Genomic DNA, 23349 nt, shown 5'->3' with positions numbered 1-23349 from the left:
AGACCTGAGATACTTGAACTCCTTCACTTGGGGCAGTAACTCACCCCCGACACTAAGGGGGTAAACCACCATTTTCCAGCATAGAACCACGGCCTCAGACTTGGATGTGCTGAACGCTTAACACTCTGCTGCAAACCACCACAGTGCAGGCTGGAGGTTGTGATTCTGATGAAGCCAAGCAAAAGAGCAGAGACGTGGCCCCCAGATTTCCCAAGCTGCAGATTTTTACTCACTGTCTGGCTACTCCATATCCTTACGGAAAGCCCTGCCTTGTAATGAGCATCTTTTTTTTTTACTATTTTTTGAGATGTAATGGACTAAACGATAAATTGATCGTTTGGTAAAACAATTGCTACATTAAATGATAATGAAAATGCTCATCAGTTGTCCCCTCACTTCATTCATGGACTTTATTTAGTGATTTTTAAGACGGTCCATGATGATGTATACGGTATGTTCTGTCTTGATAAGGCTGACTCAAGGTGAGGGAAAACCTCTTAGGACAAGCTCACATCTTGCATGCTCCACACTGTGACTGGTGATACTGGTGTCTCTGAAACAATTTTCTTAAAATTTCAGCTCAGAATTGAGCTTCTAGTAGCTTGAGTATCTCAAAGTGTTCTGCTTATTTTAAGCATGGTGAGCTGGTGTTTACCTAGGCCCAGATGACATCCACCGGTGACAAGAGAGGGTGGTAGGACCCCACTCTGTGTCCACCTGCCCACCTGGCCCTCCTCACCCCTCTGGCACTAGGTAAAAATAGCTTGGAGTCCTCCCTGCGTTCCAGCTGCTTTCACCAGATCCAGTGCCAGGTCATCCCTCACCGGGCACAGCTAGGGAGGAGGCAGCACTGGCATGGACACATAGGAGCTGGATGGCAGGGGAGTGAGAGAGGAAGAGCGCAGGGAGAAACAGAAAGTAGCTTGATGTTGAAGGTGAACAGGCTCAAATGTACTGACCAAAGCTTCTCACTAAGAGCTTAAGGAGGTTTTGGCAACATATTAAAGATGGCCAGCACTAATAATTGTAAATTCTTAAATAAAATACGGTCTTAAAATTATAAGCACAAACACATAAAGGCATATTGCTAATGAATGTCAGGCATAAAACAATACTGAGCGGTGGAATTACCAGCCATAAATAGCCCATGTTTTCAGGCAGGTAAACAGGAGCAGTTTCTCCTTTCTAGCTGGAGATTTTACCACTACCATGACGGATCATTTTGTTTTCATTTATTATTTTTTTTCCAAATTTCTTTATTCCTTTTTGCAGACAGGCAAACACGGTTGCATATTGCTTTAAAGCATCTGCTTTAAAGTGATTAATAGGTATTTAAGATATAACTGTAGGTCCTCTTAGTCAATTAGTCGACTAATCAGTAGTACTGTATATACGTAGATTCAGTGATCAAACCAATTGAATCGATGCAAAGTGAAAATATCTATACATTTCGTCATGGTAAAGATTCAACTTTAGTTTGAAATTCCAAGTAAATATTTATTCCTTTTTTCTAAAAGGAATAGTTTATTTTTCATTGAAGTGTCTGGAAGAGCTCGCTGATACAATTGTCAAGTCATATTTTAGTTGCTTTTTGTTATTTGAGATAAATGTCACTGATGTGTTAAATGGGCAGATGACATCATATCATATCAATCACAGGCCACTGAACAGAATTCAGTCGAAATCATATCGTAGCAGGCTTTGCGATGTTATAAGCAAATATCGCATTGTTGTCCGATATAATATCTTATCATGATGAAACGAGCGATTAACGCCCCCGCTAATCGCTCGTTTTGGTCCTTGACTAAGATTTCTCAAGACGATAAGTCATTTTATTTTCATTGGTTCGTTTTATTTAATTTTATGCTTTTTTTTAAAATGTTGAATGACTGGAGAAACTCAGTTTGACAGATCTGTCGATTAAATGAACTCTCCGTTAAGTTGACAAAATCGTAAGAGTGTTAGTTCACTAAGAATTCATTTAATTGGGGACGATACGGCCAAAATCTTTTATCCTGATATAGATAATTTCATATCTCGATAACGACGTATATCACGATATAGCATGTTTTCAGTTTGTTCAATAAATAAGTAGTCTGTATGAAATAACAACATGGTAAAAACTATTTTTATATACACTTGTGTGAATTAAAAATGAAGAGCACTGAGTATTTTCTCATTTCATTAAGAAACTAATGTAAAATCAACATATGCAAGGATCAGAACGTAAAGCGTCATCCAAATGACCTGTATATTGCTCTAACACAGTTTAGCCGATGGCCTTTTGACTACACGATAGAAACAGCATAAAAATGATATATAATGATATACTATAGACATCATAACGTTATTATGATATACATATATCGTCATATCGGCCAGCCCTCCGTAACGGTCTTATCTTCTCCTCCCACAGCACCCTGCAGAGGCTCCTGAATGCACAGCTGACCTGCCAGTCCCTCTGGCCATAACCTGGACCCCGCAGGTATGTACATATGCACACATACGGTGTCTACTCAAACTATTTCTCCATCTCTCAATTAATTTTTTGTTACCAATTGAAATGCAGAACAGAAACAAGTACTTATGGTTCATTTCATGTATGTAATTAGGGACATTTCTCATCATTTTAGGCAAGGTCCACTGTCATTACATCCCTAAAATGGCTACACAGTAAAACACTAAAGAATCACTAATGTCCATAGGATGTGGATTTGTTTTTATGTGTACTCATTCAATTTAAATGAAGCTGCGCTCCACTCCGCAAAAGCTCCTGAACCTCGTGAACCAATTGTATATGGAGACATACTGCTGTGGTCAAGAAGAAGAAAACTTATTACTTTATTAATCCCGCAAGGGGAAATTCAATTTTTTCACACACACAGGCCCGAAATACACACACACACACACACACACACACACACATAGAAACAGGACCTATATACTGTACATGCAATTAATGGAGAGATGTCAGAGGGAGGGGGATAGGCAGTTTGCAGATCGAGCAGTTGGGGGTTCGGTGCCTTGCTCAACAGCACCTCGGCAGTGCCCAGGAGATGAACTGGCATCTCTCCAGCCACCAGTACACACTTTATTCATGGTCCACACAGGGACTCAAATCGGCGACCCTACGGTTCCCAGCCAAGTCACCTATGGACTGAGCTACAGCCGCTCGCTGGAGAGGTGTCAGAGCGAGGGGGCTGCCAATGGATCGGTGCCAATGTAACGATCCATTGGCAGTTCTAATGCAACGATCATGTAAGCAAGGCAAGGCATCTTTATTTATATAGCGCATTTCCTACCAAGGCAACTCAATGTGCTTTACAGAAAAACAAAACATTTTTTAAAGACAAAAATACACAGTTACAGCAGATTGAATCACTGACCTCTGCATGAGAAAAATGGCACACACATACACACCATAGCCAGGGCTTAGGTTTATCTTTCAGAAGCGGGGTGGACAAAGTGAAGTCAGGTGTCAGGTTGTGCTGTTGAGAAAACAATCTCTGGTCAGGAACTCGATCATATCACATGGTCTTTATCAGCAGATGGAGTCAGAGTTTTTTTAAACTTGAGCTCACTATAAAATGAGCTGTTGTAACCTCTAGGATAATCACAGCCTCGTGAAACTTTACAACCCCAAACTAAAGACCTGGGGCATTCAGAGGACGGATGACTTTACTATGTCTATTGACAATAAGGGGGTTTCTGAGCAGTTTACGCAACATAAGTGTTCGCCATCCATTTGTGAAAAATGCAATCATACAGAAATCTCTAAATGTCAAAAGTTTTTGATCATAAATCACATCAAATATTTCTTTCCATCTTATCTGTGGTGTTCATCAAGGTCTGGGTGTCTTAATGTGGTATTTTGGATGGATTTTAAACATTTTTATCAATTTTCAAATGTTGAAAATCTGTTAAATCTGTGTAACTAAGGGTATCAACCCAAGAAATTGCTGCAGCAACTTATGATACATAATAGAGAATGAGAATGGGCATCAAAAATTAATATTGTTAGCCCTTATACTCTCCCTAGTATTCAGATGTTAAAAATATTAAATGAAAAATCCTCTTAGAAGTCTGGAAATGTGAGTCTGAAAAGTATGGAATTTTTTGGAAACAAATACACTCAGCCCGAGCTAACCAGTGACAGAACACTCTCCATGTGGCACTGAAGCCTCACGTATACCGCAGGGACATTTTTCACATAAGCTACAAAGGCCACATAAGTTGGCGCTGAAGTTACGACATAAACAGCTATACCTCCAACTTCAGACATCAGAAACCACCACCAATACGAGGCTGGGGCAGCCATGAAGCCTGGGAGGGGAAACTTAGGGCAGAAAAAAAACTCACAATATACTTGATTACACAGAAGGCTTACGTGGATAAGTAAACCAACATGTTTATCGTGTGGATTTTGCCAGCTGAATAGTCAGAGGGCATTATTTAGAGCAGGGGGTTTAAAAGTCCTCACTGATCCCTGGATTTAATTGAGACATTGATGAAAATTTTACTGGTCTATAGGTAAAGTAGCCGCCCACCAATACAGTTAAGCTTATGGACTCCACATGTATGTTAAACATTGAAGCGTGATTAAATATGACATGTTAATAGTTATTATTTTCATAGCTTAGTATTGTATGCATCATAAAAAGGGATTTGTATAGGCTTTGGGACGCCCACACATTATTGTAGGCCCAGTTTAATATGAAACTCAGTTTTATAGAATATATGTAGCAGGGTGTTCGGGGTCCTTGGCCTAAAAAGGGTCCAAGACCACAGTTCTAAGTTTATTTTTAGTTTATGACATTGGGAAAAACAGCAACATTACCCAAAACTACTGTATCTCTGAAGTATGTCTTGAACCAGATCCTACATATGTAGGCTATTCTACGTGATCTTCTTTTGATAACTAATGCAGTATTTTGTTCGCTTCCATTCACTGAGCCTCCCCTGAAACAGCTCAAAGTCCCTCTGGGGAAGCCCGCCTCCCTCTGGTTTAGAGAGATTGAGTGAAAGAATTAAACTGAAACTGTAAAAGTAGACGGCAGGGCAAAAATAGGATCCCCTCCAGGCATAGGATATGAAAATTTCCTGTCACAATTATCCTGTCCAAAATAATTGCAATTCACGATATTAACCCGATAATCATCAGAATATACTGAGGACTCTTAAAAATGAATGGCACACTGGAATCACTTTACCTCACAATTTGTTTAGACACAAATATTTTACTTCAACAATAGGACACTGTTTTTTACTGAAAATATGAAAATAAACAAGCGATCTGAAATAAGGCAATCATAAATCATTAGGTTCCCCTTATTAAAAACAAAGGCATAAAAAGTCAAAAAGTGATCAGATAGGGGAAGCACAGAGAAGCCCAGGGGAAATGTTGTGGAAGGTCATTTCTACATGCATACAGCTTAAATAATGATCAAAAATACATTTGTTGTTGTGGTTGATTAATTCATGAACCATGATGGCAACCTCATCCATGGCCAACCCTTTTTCAAGAGTGTTGAGGGTGGGGACAAAGGATGTTTAGGGAGGAGACAACAGGTCGACAGTAGATGTTGCATACAGTACAAGTGGTAAACATCATCTCAAAAGAAGAACCTGAAGATTATTATTATTGATTGTTGATTATTATTTGAGAACAGAAATAAATAATTAACAATGAATTAATTATTAATACAATAAATAGTGTGTAAGGACTTAGTACATTTAGATTTAAATATATAGAAGCCATTCCCACGCTCACTTATGTCTCATAAGTTGTTGCAGCAGTTTTTATGTTACACAAATACGGTGCTGAATTTAACCTTTTTTCCTTGTGAGGATTGATACAAATGCTCAAAACGTGGACACTTATTTACAAGGGAGACTTGTGGGTATCCATATATCTCATTTTCAATCAGATATCTTGAGGTCAGAGGTCAAGGGACCACGTGATCAATGGCCATGACTGGTTTACCTGACCAAAATGTGGTGGGGGAAACCTGTCATGGCACGGTTAAAAGGGGTTAAAGGTACATGCAACTATTTCACTTTCTACTTCATCTTTTAAAAGTCTTTATTCAAGTGATTATGTTCTGTAAAGTATTATAAATTCTACTTGATTTGAACAGTTCCTGATGGGCTTTAAGGACAAACTGTAGTAAACTGCAGTCAGGTCTCTCATGAGGATATTCACAATTATTCCAATAATGAAAGTTCAATCATAAAAAATCCTCACCACGATCATGTGATCTCGTGTTTTTCATTGTTATCTGCTGATTACAATCCCATCCCTAATCCCATCCTTAGGAAAAATGATGCCCTTATATCAGCCACATAAACCATAATCTGCTTCATGATTTATTTTTCAATAATTGCACAACCTGTCCTTAATTATCTTCGTACTGTAGGTTTCATGTTGGTAAATATCAATGCCAAAATCAATCATTCATCATCACATACTGCATTAGTGAAAGGTCATGATGAGTAGACATTTCAAGGCCGTAGATTTCTATCTGCTATGTCCAGAATGTATTATATTATACCAAGTCTGTCACATTGTTTAATTGTCAAATGTATTAGATATTTCTGCAAATTCCTTTTTCTAAACGCCAGAGCCTCAAATGTGGAGAGGGTTGATGTTTGCATTTACTGTTTTGTACTGTGACGTTTGAGGCTCAAACTGTGATTAAGGTCTACCCAAATACACTTGACTCATCCTGTGCTACTTACTGCATAATTTGACAAAACATTTCTCCAAATGCCGTATTAAGACATTTTCTCAATTGAGTCCACCATAATTGGCATGAAAGTGTTTTGATGTAAAACCAGCTGTGGGATCTTTGTATCTCTTTGCTTCCTCGTTGTTGTTGTTTGCCGTCTTGCTTCTTTCACTCTGGCTCTGCTTTTCATCTCTGTCACTGCCTCTGAGTCTGTGTGTGACTCATTCACACACACACACACACACACACACTCACACACACACACACACACACACACACACACACACACACACACACACACACACACACACACACACACACACACACACACACACACACACACACACACACACACACACAGATGTCTTGTTTTGTTTCACAGTCACACCAACAGTCGCTTTATCCATCATAAGAATACTGCTATGTATCTGGGCATTGCACTGGACCGTTCTTCCTACTGTTGTGTGGATGTGTGTGTGTGTGTGTGTGTGTGTGTGTGTGTGTGCGTGCGTGTGCGTGTGCGTGTGCGTGTGCGCGTGCGCGTGCGCGTGCGCGTGTGCGTGTGCGTGTGTGTCGTTGAGCTGATACATGGCAGGCGTACAGTGAGGACCAGCTTAGAACAGCGCTACCGTATGGAGCCTGTCTGCCTGCTGGGCTGTTGATGGATCTCTCCCACACTGCAACATGAAGTGTGTGCGTGTGTGTGTGTGTACATGTGTGTATTTGCTTGCATCTGTGCCAAGTGTGTTATTGTCTGATGTGCAAAGAGAGTGTGTGTGTGTGTGTGGCAGGGGGAGGGGCCTGTCTGTCGGCAGTCCTGACATGTTCATTTGAATGAGTAATTATTGCCTGCTCTGTTGCAGGGCCAAGACATGTCACTCTGTGAATTTGTGTGGAACTAGAATGGGAAGAGAAATAAACCTGTGTGTGTGTCCTTTGTGACTATGCAAAGGTGAATTTTAGCAACCAAGACTGCATGAATAAAAACAGTGAACTTTCACATCGTAACCTGTTTTGCAGTGTGACAGGGGTCATTGTCTTGCATTAAAATTGCCGCTGAATGAGAGACAATTGCAGTGAACATACTGTTTCCCATCAGACCCAAATAAGTTGAACTTTAGCAATGTCATGTCATGGTTTGGGGGGTGAAGGAGTTGGGCCTCTTGTACAGCTACATGGCAGGGTAAATGCAAATGTTTATGTGAACCTCCTTCACTGCAGATGTCTCCCAATCAGCTGCAATTTTCATGGAAGACAATGTCCCCTGTGACACTGTAAGACAGGTGAAGCAGTTCCTTGAAGCAAAGAATATTAAAATAATGAAATGGCCAGCCCAGAGTCCCGATCTAAACCCCATAGAGAATCTCTGGAAAATCCTGTTCAACAAACTAATGTCTAAGAAACCCACTCCAGTTAGTAAACTGTGGAAGAGACTGAGTCAGAATGGACCAAGATCAAACCAGAGCAGTGTGAGAAACTAGTGATGTCCTGTGGGCGCAGATGTGCTGAAGTCATTCAAAGCTGTGGCCTCTACACTTCCTGTTCATTTATGAATCCTATAGCCCAAAGAAAACATTGTTGAAATCCTCTCCTCTGACACAATGGTCACTGTTCTCTCGTTTTACTCACTGATTTTTTCACAAAATAAAGGTTTTGTTGAAGTGGCTTGGTTATTTAAATAAACCTGCTAGTATAGCAGAGGTATAGACACAGCTGATATTCTATCAAATTATGAATGATAAAAAAAACAGTACAACACTACATATATTCTACATTGAGACAAACAGGAACAGGCTTATTTTCATTCCACGGTGCATTCACTGACATACTGTCGGAGCTAATTAGTTGGCATACTCACAGTAGATTAAAACAGTACATCGATAAAACAACCAGTGTTTCATTGCGAAATATCATATTAAGTGTTCCGTGATGAGTTTTATTATATTTTTCTATAATAATGAATGAGTAATTCTAATTTCTTTCTAAAGTTGAATGACATAAATGTAAAGAGGAGGGAATTCTTTGAGCCTGCCTGCTTTATCTAAATTGAGGTCAGTCACAGATAGCATAAATAGATAAAGGGGACTGATTGAAATGGGCAAGGAGCAAATTTCAGCTCGGATTCAGTGTCTTTCATACTTTCTTACTGCCTTCCACTCTAACTCATGTTCCTCTCACAGATACAGAAGGAATTTAATTATCAGCTCTTCTTTTTTTTCTCTTTCAACTGGGCCTAGCGTAGTTATCCTGAGCTGTAGCCGTAATCATGCCACTGGCATTAATTGGGCTGTAATTGCCGAGGCTCTCAGCACCTGGACGATGCTTAATTGTGTGCACTGTGCTGGCACAATGACCCATAATTTTTGGTTCATTTTTTCCACCTAATTTTTTCTCTCTAATTCCATCTGTATTGGTCTCTGACACCTCTATCAGCATCCCTTTCTCTTCTCTCTCTGTGTGTGTGTGTGTGTGTGTGTGTGTGTGTGTGTGTGTGTGTGTGTGTGTGTGTGTGTGTGTGTGTGTGTGTGTGTGTGTGTGTGTGTGTGTGTGTGTGTGTGTGTGTGTGTGTGTGTGTGTGTGTGTGTGTGTGTGTGTGTGTGTGTGTGTGTGTGTGTGTGTGTGTGTGTGTGTGTGTGTGTGTGTGTGTGTGTGTGTGTGTGTGTGTGTGTGTGTGTGTGTGTGTGTGTGTGTGTGTGTGTGTGTGTGTGTGTGTGTGTGTGTGTGTGTGTGTGTGTGTGTGTGTGTGTGTGTGTGTGTGTGTGTGTGTGTGTCCGTCCTCATGCGTGGTACAGTTTTAACAAACTGGTCAATTGCACTTCTAGTTCACTCCAGTTGCCTTAATTCACAGTGTGGTATTTTTCTGTAATCATAAACTTATAATGCAGTTTAAGGGTTATTTGCCCTTCTGTCACTCGCCTCAATTTACTGTTTCCATGCTGGGAGGCATTCTGTATTTAAGGTAGCTTAATTTAACCTTAATTGTAGTGCTGGTTTTAATGTATCTTGCAGTGTATCGATTAATAGTTTGGTCTATAAAAATCATAAAACCACCATATGTATATGACAGTTTCCCAGAGTGCAGCAACTGTAGACATATCAAAGTTACTTACAAGTTATACAAGTTACTTGCTTTGTCCAAACAAAAGTCAAACACCTAAAGACTTCAGACAAACAAGGAAAGTCAGCCAATCCTCTCGTTTGAGAAGCGGGAATCAGAGACTGTTGTGTAGAGAATGCAGCAGCATGGCTCTAGGGATGGCAATGACATGTGGTGGTCAATTACTAATGCTCACCAGAGGAGAGGACAAATCCTACTGACTTTGCTAATCCCCTAAATTTCATAATGTCATAATCAGCCATTCCCAGCAGCCTTAGCTGTACTCAGGGAGCTAATGCAACATCCACACTGCTGTAACTTTGGACAGAGCCAGGCTAACCTTTTTCCTCCTTTCCCAGTGCTATGCTCCTGGCTCCAGCTCCGTAGTTTAATAACAGACATTAAATTGACTCTCAGAAAGAAAGCAAGAAGTTTATTTTCCCAAAATTTTGTACCATCTCTTCAGAGTTAAGGTTAAGTAATCTGAGCAAAAAAACGTCCAAAATGTCCAAAATCCATTAATAAACACCTTTATATAGAATTGTATTCTAAGATGAATTGGAGTGACACTGCTCACTCTGGTCTGGTTTTTTAGACTACTCTGGACCAGCTTCACAGCCAGTTCCTGCTGCTTTTGGAGTCCCTAATCGAATTCTGGGAGGTCCTGGATGAAATCGACAGTAAGACCTGGATCCTGGAGCCGGAAAAACCTAGCCGGTCTGACACCATGAGGCGCATCGCCATCGGTACTGTATGAAGGAAGATCTCAGCAATGAATATCTCTGACTCGTCAAATACGAGTCACACAGTTTATAACCCATTATCACATGCTCGCTCATTCTCCCTCTCATTGTACGTCTCTATCTGTGTGTGCAGGAAACAACGTGTCCATCAAAGTGGAGGTGGATCCCAGACACCCTAAGATGCTGCCCGAGTGCTGCCTGCTGGGAGCTGAGCATGGTGGGTAGGACCGCAGAGACATGGCAACACTTGGCAGTGCAAGACCGTGTGTATCTGCACTGTTACACACATAAAACTGAAACACTGTAATATTGCATGGGAAATCCTCTTCTCATTATGATGCAGATTTCAAGTTGCAAATAAGTTGTTTCGTAAGGTTCTTGTAGGAATTGCAGGTGACACATGGCCATGACAGTCACCAGTGAAACATTGACTGAACTGACAAACTGACAGTGAACTAGTGAATGGTAACACCAGAAAGTGGTTCATCCACTTCCTCATAAAACAGCTTGCATTGGAAGATCAGTGATGTAAAGGAGCGACTACATGGGTCATGCAACTTCCTCAATCAAAAATATTTAAGGCATAAATGGAGTTGGTTTTTGTGCTTTTAAAAAGTCTAAAAGAATCATTTTAAAAAGTGCCCTTATTAGCACTGAATATAATATAAGGGATACTGTCCTTTACTCTAGCTTTGATTAATGTTAAACTGTTGCATTTTTATGTCCCCGCACCGGTAACCATTTTGGATTGTATGTCTGTCTCCATACTATTCTTGTGAATGCAATATCTCAGAAACACCTGGAAAGGGATGTCAAATAGGGCACAAACGTCCACAGGAGGAAACAAGGATGAACTGGTTAGATTTTGGAAGTCAAAGGTCGAGGTCGCTGTGACATCACAAAATGCATTTTTGGCCATAACTTAAGAATACCATGGGTCCGCGTAGGGGACTGGGTTTTGAAAAGTGAAGGGGGAAGTTTCTTCCCTTCCTCTGTAGAAATTCCGCCCTTGCTATGAAGACAGTTTACAACTGGGAAATGGTGCACATCAATCACATCTTTAAGTGACCAAAATTGAACTTTGCTAAAGCATCATTGGATCTACGTGGATTGCATAAATTCCAGTGAAATGAATGGATTTTGGTCAGAGATGTAAGATATTTACGTAATCCATTAATACTTATTTTATGTCATCTATAAAATGTCGTAAAACGAGTCTTTGTTTTACACAAGTAGATTCCGTCGAGAATATCCCATTGGTCAAAGAGAAAATCAAGAAGCAGCATAGCGTATCATATTTGAGAAGCTAGAATGCACATTTGGCATGTTTTCTAAGATTAATCAAACAATTAATCAAAAATAATAAACAAATCAATAAATGGATGCATTGTTTCATCAGAAATTGGAATGACTGTCCTGAGGCTCTTAATAAGCCCAGGGAATAAAGTACAAATTCATCCTGTCCCCGGCATAATTCAGATCAGATCAGTGAGAAGCCATCCGGCATGGATTAAAAAGGAATAGCGCTGCTTTTTCAGTGAGCCGCCTTCAACCAGGCTGGTTGTGTTGCCCGTTGTTTGCTGTCGTGTCAGAAGACTTCCTTCCAGAATAGCAAGTTTTCATTCTCACCAGAGCCAGCCTGAGAGCTTCTGCTCCAGCTCTCTATTTAAGTCCCCGTCAATTGTCGCCCATTGTTTCTGTAAACCCAAGGTCATGCAACTCGTAGCCTGTTGCCTAGCAATGCAACTCAAAAGATATTAAACACATACACACTTCAGCCACCAAGACAGGAGGCAGGCGGTGACCCTCAAATATGAGGGGTCGCACAGAAATATTGCTTTTTGCATGTAGGAATAACAAATAGTGAAAGTGATGAGTGCTGCACGGAGACAAAGCTCCCCTGTGAAACAGAGGAAGCAATGATGCTTCATATCTGGCAGCAGTGATGCCGCTGTCTGTGTTGAACAGGGGCTTTTGTCAAATAAGAGGCTGTTTGAGGGTATGCAGAGGATGTTTTTTTAAGACAGTTTAATTTTCTGAGGGCTGATATAAAATAGTAATAATGTACCTGCAGGTGCCTGAAATCAAATCCAAGGCTTTTATTAGTAGTACAGTTTACATCCAATGCCAAATGATTCCCTTTCTTGCTTTGTTGCAGTGGTGACAACGCTGAGGAATAAGCTCAACACCAACATGCACTTGTGGTAAGGTCCTCTGCAGAGTCACAGCATGCTGATATAATGATCATCAATGATATTATTTTCCAATAATAATAATTTCTGTTGTCACGTTGTAATTAATTCAATTTGTTATTTTGTTAGGGTGATTTCATGAATAATGTATATGCAGATCACTTTATATCAGTTTGATAATTTTATCTAATTTTGCATTATTATATTGTCAACCAATGAAAAGACCAAAACCAATTATGTGTTTTTCATCTCTCAGTGCTTTCTGACTTTCTTACAGCTGCAGCTCTCTCCCCAAGCCCATTGGTAGATGATCAACATTAAAAATGCACACATCTATATTTTTAGATTAACAAAGTGCCAGTTGACTATGTGTAATGTGAAAAGGGTCATTTGTTGTGATGAGCTGTGAGCGTTTCAGATGCGTCATCATCCAAGGATCTGCCAGTCATCTGTTGTGTCACCTGTTGCCATAGCATATGTCTATGTTGCCATGGGAATAGAACCCTTCTACTGATCCAGCCAATCTCATTCTTGATCCCTGACTTTTAGACACTTAAGGCAACTTTACATATTTACAAAACTAAGTTACGTGACACTTGAAGGAACAAGTTGTGACTGTCCTGCGGTGGCCCTGCGGTGGCGACGGTGAAGTTAAGGCACCAAACTGACTACGGTAAATTTAGATTAACAGAATGCATTTGTATCTGCTGTAAATTATGGTGTTCCAGTTTGAATGGTGATATTACCATCTGAGGCTTCTGTTAATAGCTATGAAGATTGTATCGCTAGCGTTACATTAGATGACTGCGCCATTTGCCAAATGTTCCTCTTGACCATAACATTTGTCTCCTATGAGTAAGCTATTACTCAGGTCTGAGATCGTGTACGCACAGATCCTGTGTATTTGCGGTGCAGCACAGCAAAATCTGGCTGAAAATAATGAACAAACCTCAGCTGTCATTAAGCATAAGCAGTCACATATTAAGAACGGAAACGGATTCTTAAAACAAATTAGAAAATTAAAAAATTGTGGTTGGAGCAATTGATTGTACTCATGTGCGTCTGAAGGCACCATCCATGACTGATTACGCACTCATCAATCGCCAAAACTACCACTCAATAAAAGAAATGTACAGGTGATGTGTGATGCCAAGCTGTCGCTTTTAAACGTGGTGGCCAGGTGACCAGGGGGACACACACGATTCTTTTATATTTCAAAACAGCTCGGCTCCAGCCCCCCTCGACCCCGACATTGAATGAATGAATGAATGAATGTGTTGGCGCGTGGCTGCAGCAAGACGCACTGCAGAGCCAAAGTCATCTCCCCGGTTCGTGGCTACCCTCGATAAATTGCATTAAATCAAACAAGGTATCAGATGATTAACATCTTGGTATGGTTCTTCTAGGTGACAAAGGTATTCTCTTACGGAATACCTAATAACCCCGCTGGCAAACCCCGCTACAGAGTGTTGTGCCGTATTCAGCAACCCTGCCGTGAAATGCACCCACTTGCATTAAAGGTGATATTCTGGATCAGAAGGCTGTTGTTTCCACCTAAAGGAGTAGTGTATATACAGCTAACCCACAACGGTCAGAATATTGGTTACTTACAGTCTTTAAACTCTTTAAAAATAGTTTAAAATCACAAACTTAGATAATAGCGAACACAAAACAACACCTTTTTGTATGTTTAGTGGAAATATACTGCAGCCATAATTACAAAATGAATGAAATGGATCTTTTGAGCAAGTTGAATGTATTTGACTTAGCGTTTCCTAAATATAATCCCAGCTTTTCTTGCAATTCATAGGTTCAAACGTGTGTGCTTTTAATTGGGTTACACCTGTCCAACAGTGCGCACAGGCGCACTCGGGTCACAGTGGAGCGCTGCCGTTATTATTTTCCATACAGCGTTTTTATGGGCCCCTTTTATTCCACTCTTTAAACTGACAAAAAGCACATCTTTATTTTGCTCCATCTCGGATGTCAGGATGCCGATCTGTGTGTCGGAAAAGTTTCTTTTCTAACCAGCGTTCTTCCTCTCCGTGTTTGACCTCAGTGGGCGAGGCCTCCGAACCAGGAATATTTAGGGGCGTAACATGTTAAAGACGATCGAATTCAGCCGCAGCATTTATCAAGGCCCGCTCTTTCGTACGCTGGATTTGGTCAGATACGAATGTTTCATAAATCACACGTGGGTCCTTTCCTACGACCAATTCTGCGCTCAGATCTGCGATTGATAAATGAGGCCCACTGAATCACCATTCATTGAGCCCTTTTCTTTAAACCAAGAGCTCCATCTAGTGGACTCAACAAATACAACTAATGCTTCATGAAGCTTCATTTGAACATCACCAATATGAGTATCACTCAGCTCAGTGGAGGCAGAGCTAAAGCCGCCTACACCTGATCCGCAGTAGAACTGCTTTGCGCTTGCTGGGCTATCTGGAGCCCTGGGAGTATTCAGTCTGTATTGGGGCCGTGAGGGTTGGTGTTTTGAAAAAAAAGAATTACTCCTGTTCCCTCCCGGACTTGGAAAAAAATCCCAACACTGACTCCCACTCCTGTTTATCTAGAAATCAACAACAGCCTTTATTTATATTATGAGCCTAGCGCCTAGTGGTTGGGCTAATGTTGCTAATTCGCTAGACGTCAGCCAGACAGACGTATCTCTCCACCCCCCCATCCCCCAAACGTCACATAAATGCCTTGTTTTTGGTAAGAGGAAATGAGGCGGAATCAAAATCTGCCAAGATGGCGACTACCATTGGCGGACACGATTGAATCAACTTGAAATAATTGACATCAACGTAGAGGCTTTATCATTTATCATTCATAGGCATTTTATATAATATCTATGGTTGGGGACTATTTTCAGGTGCAGGTGAATCCACATTTGAGTTCTAGTGAGTATTTGTGTCAGCAGAACGGTGTGTGTGTGTGTGGGATTAAGTTTGAATAAACTACAGTGTGTGTTCAGGGTGATGAAGGAACATGTCACCCAGTGCAACAGTGTGACTCATTGATGTGTTTTTATTGGTTCTCGGACAACAATGGAGGTCTGAGGCTCGCATGAAGAATCCCACACAGTACTTGTTTAGATACACTGAACATTGGTTTTGGTCTTTTCGAGGAATTTCTTGACTTTGAGTATATGGTCAAGTCCTGTTTTTTTTTCACCATTACAAAGCATGCATATCAATTCCGCTACTCCAATGAGTCTTTATTACAGGTGTTATTGTTGTTATTGTTGTTTTTCTCTCTCAACCCAGCTGGTCAAGGCAGATGGGTGTACTATGAAACAAGATGGGTTAGCGAGGTGCTGTATGTAGTTTTCAGTGTTACGAAGGTGGATCTCTCTTAACCTGGCTAGATCACCATGGTAACATACTGCACGGCTAACCTGGTCAGGACCAGGTTATGTTCCTAGTTTTGTCTTGAATTTGGCTAAAAGCACCTTTCACTAAACAACTACTTTGGAAATGGCGTCACTCTATAGTCGATAGTCAATCTATGAGCTAGCAGATATATTATTTATGCAAAGCTGTTGAGCCGTACGTTGGTGATGTCACTGAATGAAGCCGTACAGTGGATCCGCCTATTTTGTCAAGCAATGATGTCATCGCCCCACCTTAACAGTTAACAGAACACCGATTAGAAAATGATCAATATTCTTTTCCACATGTTCTGCATTATAGGATCTTGTCAAACCTAAATTACATTCTTGAGTATAATATTTAAATGTGCTGTATCAAGTTCAAAGTTTAAGAGTTCTTTAATGTGCAGCTGTCACGTTAGAAATAAATATATTTAGAGCATATTAAGTAGTAAAATTAATATTAACTCCAAAAGTCCATCTATTAGTCCATTTTGTACAATAGAAGACAACCTTGATTAACAGCAAGCCTATAACCACATTAGTGGTACTTTGTCGAGTCAGCCTACGCAAAGACACCTGGGCACGGTTGAATTTGCTTCGTAGTACACCCCTCTGGAGGTGTTTGCCCCTGCCACTGTTGCTCATGGGGGAATGTTGGGTGTGTGTATACTGTATATTGCAGTGTATGGCCTAGACCTGCTCTATATGAGAAAGTGTCATTCGTGGTAAATAAATAAAGCTGACTTAACTTGACATTCAGGAAAAAAAACAATGCAATTACACTTGATTTGAAAGTACATTTTAAATTTCACCTCAGGTTTTAACATTTGCCTTGTCCGAGGAAAACCTCTGTCCCTCCACCACTGTTCAGTCTGTAACAGCAGAAATGCTTTTGCTTTTATCCCTTTTTTCATAGCAATGGTGAAAGTCTCCTAATCATCCCCAGTGTCTTTGCAGGCTCATTTGCATGTGGTTAATTAGTGTGTGTGAAAGAGCTGTCTGTGGTCTGCTGGCAGGAACCCGGACTCCAGCGTCTTGCACAACCTCCGGGATGTTTTGGAGATCGACTTCCCGTCACCTGCCACCCACGAAAAATCTGTATGTGACACCATTGCCCCCTTTTCATTTCAAACATGTCCATTCCCATCACCATTACCTCAAGGAGCCGTGTGTGTTTACATCTATGCAAGCGTACTGCTGTTTGTGCGTCTGCTTGAGCTTCAAGTTATAAGGGGGCGGACATACGCCATTGCCTATTTTTCTGTCTATTTCCATATTTTCCCTTTCTCTCTGTGTTTTTGTTTTTCCATGAGGTGGGCACAAATTCTCCTTTAATTGGGTTGTTTACAGAAAAGATCATTAGAATAACAAAGATGGCAGAATTCTCTGCACTATCAAATCGCTTTAATCACGCAAAACCATTTATCTCTCTTTTTTGAAACACTCGTTCTTTCCCCTCCCCTCTCTGTGGATAGGTTAAAAGGCCGTTGTGTTTATCTGCTGTCGCCACGGTGATTAATGCCTCAGCTTCATTAACATTCAGAGGAGTGCAAAAAAGTTGAGTTGACCAGATGTTGATTTTTCCTTTTTTTTAACCTGCCATCCTCACTCTTAATGGATAGCTCCAGCAAAACAGGAGCTTCTCATTATGCCAAAATGCAAACGAGAGCAGAGAGAAAAGCGAGTGTGTGACGATAGGACTGGAGAGAGAGAGAGAGCTTGGGGTGTTACAGGGTGATGTTCACACTGCAGTTTAAACTACAAGGTTGTCTAACACGTAGCGCTTACAGAAGACCCATATCTTAACAGCCTGTAGCCATAGTGTATTTGAAAAATGCTGAATGCTGAATATTTGTATGTGTGTGTGTGTGTGTGTGTAGAGCTTCAGCATTGAGTGTGGGATTTGTTACTCCTATCGTCTTGAAGCTGCGATCCCTGATCAGGTGTGCAATGACCCTCGCTGTGGCCAGCCCTTCCACCAGGCCTGTCTTTACGAGGTATGGACACACGCACATGCACACTCAATGACGCACATCTATCTTTGTGAGGTCACTCATTGACATAATGCATCCCCTAGCCCCTTACCCAAACCTTACCTATACCCAATTCAGACCTGAACCTTAAAACCAAGTCACAAAGTGTAACTATAGCGAAATTGGACTCCACTGTCTGCAAATAAGCCATGGAGACAAGTATTTTGAGTAGCACCAATAACAGAGAAATCCCAGAGATTTGCTAGTAGAGAGAAAAGTGAACTTTTTAATTTCAATAGAACTGAACATATTCTGCATTCGGTAATTGACTTGTATGGACTGCCTTTTGATATGGACATAGCGGGCTGCTAAGGCTTGTAGCATTATAAAACACTCATTTTTAACCCTTAAACAGGCAGGAGTGGAAAATAAGTTGCAAAAAACCATTTAATGTTATCATTCATCTCATTAGGCCCTAAGAAAAATATTTCCACATTCAAAATAAATATATATTCAATATTATGGATTTTATGAGTTGTATCTCCCAGGATACGTTGCCCTATTAAGGTCTAAATAGAGCCCAAATGATCATCGTCAGTTTGATGAAGATGAATTATACATTGTTGTATTCCTTGGTCATTTACATTACACATAACCCTTTAAAGTTGATTTTATTCATTTTTACCAATCCAGTTCATTAATCTCATAACAAAGCAATCTCAGAAAAAAGTGACACAAAACGGAACATTTCAGGGTGAACATATATATATATATATAAAAACAAAACAAAACACAGCAATTTCATTTTCTCAATTGATGCATACACAACTGAACACTGGAGAACATTTTATGGGTCCAGGTTTTCCATAATGGTGGGAACTCTGAACCATTTGCCTAATTTCCTGTGTGTTGTCTGTCCTTCTGGGCAAAGCCTGCACCTTCCCTTGTCTGCGAAAGCTGGGAAGTGATCCACTTGATCATAGCGGACATCAACCATGGGTCTTGGGGTTTTTGGCCTTTGTATGCATCTGGTGGGGCTGTACACATTCTCCTCCCCTCCTTTGGAAGGCCTTCCCTTCTTCTTTCCACTGTGGATAAGGGCATCTGCAACCTCCAGCCTGAATGCCTTGAGCTTTTTGTGCTTTTGCACATCAATGCTTTTGGCATCTCGGTGAAACAGCAGCCATCCATTGATGATGGCTATATCAGCCATTTGCCAAAAGAGGCCCAGGTACCACCGGTTGGACTTTGCAGGGGTGCGGTACAAGGCCACCATCATGTCAGCAAGGTCAACTCCTCCCATGTGGACATTGTATTGTGACACAATGTTTGGACACGGAACAGCAACTCTTCAGAGCACGGAAGGGACTCCTTCAGATGCACAATGAGTGGGAGGGAGATGAAAAAATTGTCAAAGTAGACAACACACTCTAATGGGTTCTTGATGGTCTTGCAGAGTTGAATGACAACATTTGCTACAACTCCAAGTTCTTTGGCTGGACCCTGGTCTGTGCCAAATGTGCTTTTTCCAGTGTAAGTCAGGAAGTCATAAACTATCCAAGAAACACCTGCTCGAACAAAGATCTTGAAGCCCCAATGGTGAGGTTTGCTCGGGAGATACTGTCGGAGAGATCCAGCCTTTGTTCCCTTGTAAGGGACCATCATTTCGTCTATGGAGAACTTGTTCTCACTCTCAATCTCCAGACACTTCTTTCTTATGTGCTCCAGTTCTAGTGTCACTTTGTAGAGCCGATCTTGGGTTGGGTCTGATTTCTGATTGTCTTGAAAGTGGATGAATCGTGAGAGGCATTTAAATCTTTTAACTGACATCACATTGGCTACTTTGGCATAACGTGTGTCTTCTGCCCAATAATCATCCATAGATGGCATTCTCACAACTCCCATCATTAGCTTAATGCCAACATATGACTTCATCTCATCCACAGTGGTGTTAATGCTGGCTCCAATTAATTGACAGCTGTAGAGATTTGTCTGTTCAGCAATATGTTGGAACAGATCGTCATCAAAAAACTGGGAAAAGTAACCACATGGAGAAGACAGCTCATCAGGTGTGCTGAATTCACTGGCAGCTGCTGTTGATTGGTGCTCAAACCCTTTCTTACGCCAGCTGTAAAAAAACAAACAAAAATATATACATAACTGTGTTATGTTATTTGTACAAAGTGGTACTATTAGCAAGCATGGACTGAATATAACCCTCTGGGGTCTGGGGTATAATTTGAATATTGTTGACTTTGCCATTATATTTCACCTTGAAAAGGTTTATCTTGCCTTGCTTGGTGTCATTATTTTCAGCACAACCTCACATGTGTGACTGTACAGTTATTATTTTCATTCTGACATATTATATTAACACCATGGATCACCAATAAAATAACATAAAATCTGATAAGGAAAAAGTAAGATTTTTTACAGTGAAAACCACAAATAAGTTTTAAATAATAAATTACCTATAATGCAAATATAAATTATTTTTGCTAAATGTGTGCATAAGTTTCTGAAATTTACAAATCAATATGTAACAATTTTCAGTTGTTTATTGAGTCTAAAGTAAAGTTGTGCGGGGTTTTGCCTTTTGGGGTGAAATCCAACTGTCTAACAGGACTGATTCATAAGTCCCCCAAAAGCTGAATTACTTTCAGTCACTCACCCCCCCCCCCCCCAAAAAAAAACGACTCCACTACAAATTAAACACTACTTAACACACTAACTATACACTCCAAACACGCTATATTTCATAAATCTCTCAACTCTCAAAACTCGCTATCTCTATCGCTGTCTTTGTCACTGTCACAACTTTGCTATATAATTTTGTGATTGGTTGGTGTGGTGCCTTTTTCCACCAATAGGAAAGGGAATGTCACAAATTTTTTTTTTTTTTTTTTTTGCTTGCAAACACTTCCTGCTTGACAACATAAAGCCGTTTTCATCGTTTCTTCCTGCACCAAATGCGCAGCAAAGGTGACGGCAACATTAGCGAAAAAAAACATGGCATACATTATTTATAGTAAATACAGTTTTACTTGGCCTGTCAACACAATTTAAAAACTGGCATGTAGTTTGAGGCTGTGCCACCACACAAGTCGGAACCAAGACTCACTGAGGCTCCGTCTCGCTGCTACGTCATCTTAAGTTGGTCACGTGATTTTGACGCGACGGCAAGTCAATCCATTTCAGCGGGTTAGCTGCTTAGTTGCATGCTACTTTCAATAAATATCACAACCATAACCATCTCTTCATCCTCCTTATCAGAACTTTCATCCTCGTCATCAGAACTCTCTTCATTTACTGCCTCTATCTCATGCTGTCTGAAAATTACTTCCTGATCTTCATCACTGCTTGACTCAGAGTCGGAAGAACTTGCGGGGATCCCCTCTATCACTCTCATCCCTGTGCTTTCCTTTCTTTTTCCATTAAAGGACCTAGCCGAGATACCCTGCTTGAAAATACATAGATTTCTTTAGGTAAAAAACTGTTATACTGTTGTAATGGGCACAGCTGTGCATGATAATATATAGTACTGCAGTAATTATTAACATGCCTTCCAGTTTAAAACAGAAATTTGAATAATGCACATTGACCAAATTTCTACCCCTAATCTGGCAACGTATCTCAGGGGATACATACATTTCAAAAGCTGCTAAGTAACACCACAAACACAGTTGGAACATTTTTTCTTCATCAGAATGTTTAGACAAATGTCCTAATCAATTTTACTAATTGATATTGTTGTTTTATTGAAAATAAGTAAGACTAATACATGATTACTTACCCCCAAGGAAGCAGGTTCTCCATCACTGGCGGCCATGATATTTTCTGATCAGGCTGACGAAACGATGAAAGATAGCCTGAACCAAATCATGTGATCTAGATGCTAATACCAGACAAGACTTTTGATAAATGCTAACTTGATTAGTGAAACCTCCCAGCACACTCCCTACAGGATGTTAAAGAGTGTGTATCTCCTGGTGCACGCTGCCTCTGGGTTCACCTACTACGTTGTTGGTGCTTCGTTTTATGTGTAGGAACCCTAATCAGAGGTTTGATGTTATTTTGAGCAGTATTAGTGGTTAAAAAAAGCTGTTTTGGATGCGTTTGGCGTTCCACCTTGAGCTACTCAGTGTTAGTCATGTCTGGCTGCTAGCGACTGTCTGGGATTTTTTTGTAAATAGGTGATAAATTGTCTCGATGGCTTATTTGATGCATTAATGCCAAAAAAGTGTTACACTTTAACCCCCTAACAGGCCTTTGAAAAAGTGGACTGGCCAAAATGTCCTCCCTTTAGTAAAATGTCCTCGCTCTGTTGGGAAAGTTGTAGTCCTCACAAAGCTAGCTGTACAAGTGTGTACACACACACACACACACACACACACTCAAACACACAAACATAGAGGCAGGGTTCCCACAGTCATGGAAAACCTAGAAAAGTCATGTAATTTTATTTTTCCAGGCCTAGAAAAAATCATGGAATTAGTCAAATCCTTGAAAGTCATGGATCTTTGTGTTAGTGAAGTTAAATGTTACAGTAATTCAGTATAATCATTTCTCATATTTTAGTAGAATTGTATCATGATTAAATCCCATATTGAAATATTGTGATATTGTGTCATCATGTCATCTAAACTGATCATGACAAGCACATACAAACTCAACCCTCACAGAAAATCTGATGTGAAAATTTTTGAGGGAATATATCAGATTGTGGTTTGATTTTTTACATCTCACTATTTGTGTGCATGTGTGTAAACCAGGGGTGGCAAACTGATCCAGTAAAGGGCCGTGTGGCTGCAGGTTTTCATTCCAACCAAGCAAGAACACACCTGACTCGACTTACTCAATCACCTGAACTGTCTTCACACAGTTGATTTGTTGGACCAGGTGTGTTTTTGATTGGTTGGAATGAAAACCTGCAGCCACACTGGATCAGTTTGACACCCATGGTGTAAACCATCAGAATACAGATGATTCATTTCAGTTTAAACTGTTATGTTCATATTGCACTAAAGTTCTTAATACAATGACAAATACTCAAGTATTTAATTTACACAGGAGTTTACAAGATTGTGCTTTATCATATCCTTTACATAAAGACTTTATTTATTGAATTACCATATATGGTGATATCTTTAAATAGATATGAAATGAACTATCAGGAAAGAAGATTTTGGCCCTATGGCACTGGTACTGGTACATCCAGTTGTGTTGATACATTATCT

General features: G+C 40.4%; 1 protein-coding gene across 1 annotated transcript in view; it reads left to right on the top strand.

Moving 5' to 3' along the window:
• fancl (FA complementation group L) overlaps positions 1 to 23349 on the top strand; it is a 38056-nt gene that overhangs the window by 11793 nt on the left and 2914 nt on the right. The window contains exons 7-12 of the mRNA XM_083923357.1: positions 2417 to 2485; positions 10421 to 10571; positions 10702 to 10785; positions 12727 to 12772; positions 17156 to 17237; positions 18020 to 18136. Coding sequence (XP_083779483.1) covers positions 2417 to 2485; positions 10421 to 10571; positions 10702 to 10785; positions 12727 to 12772; positions 17156 to 17237; positions 18020 to 18136 — 549 coding nt within the window. The remainder of the gene's footprint in view (positions 1 to 2416; positions 2486 to 10420; positions 10572 to 10701; positions 10786 to 12726; positions 12773 to 17155; positions 17238 to 18019; positions 18137 to 23349) is intronic.

Source organism: Echiichthys vipera (genome assembly GCF_963691815.1).
Source record: "Echiichthys vipera genome assembly, chromosome: 11".
Lineage (NCBI taxonomy): Eukaryota > Metazoa > Chordata > Actinopteri > Perciformes > Trachinidae > Echiichthys > Echiichthys vipera.
Note: the sequence above shows the minus strand (reverse complement) of the source record. Positions and strands in the feature narration are given on the sequence as shown.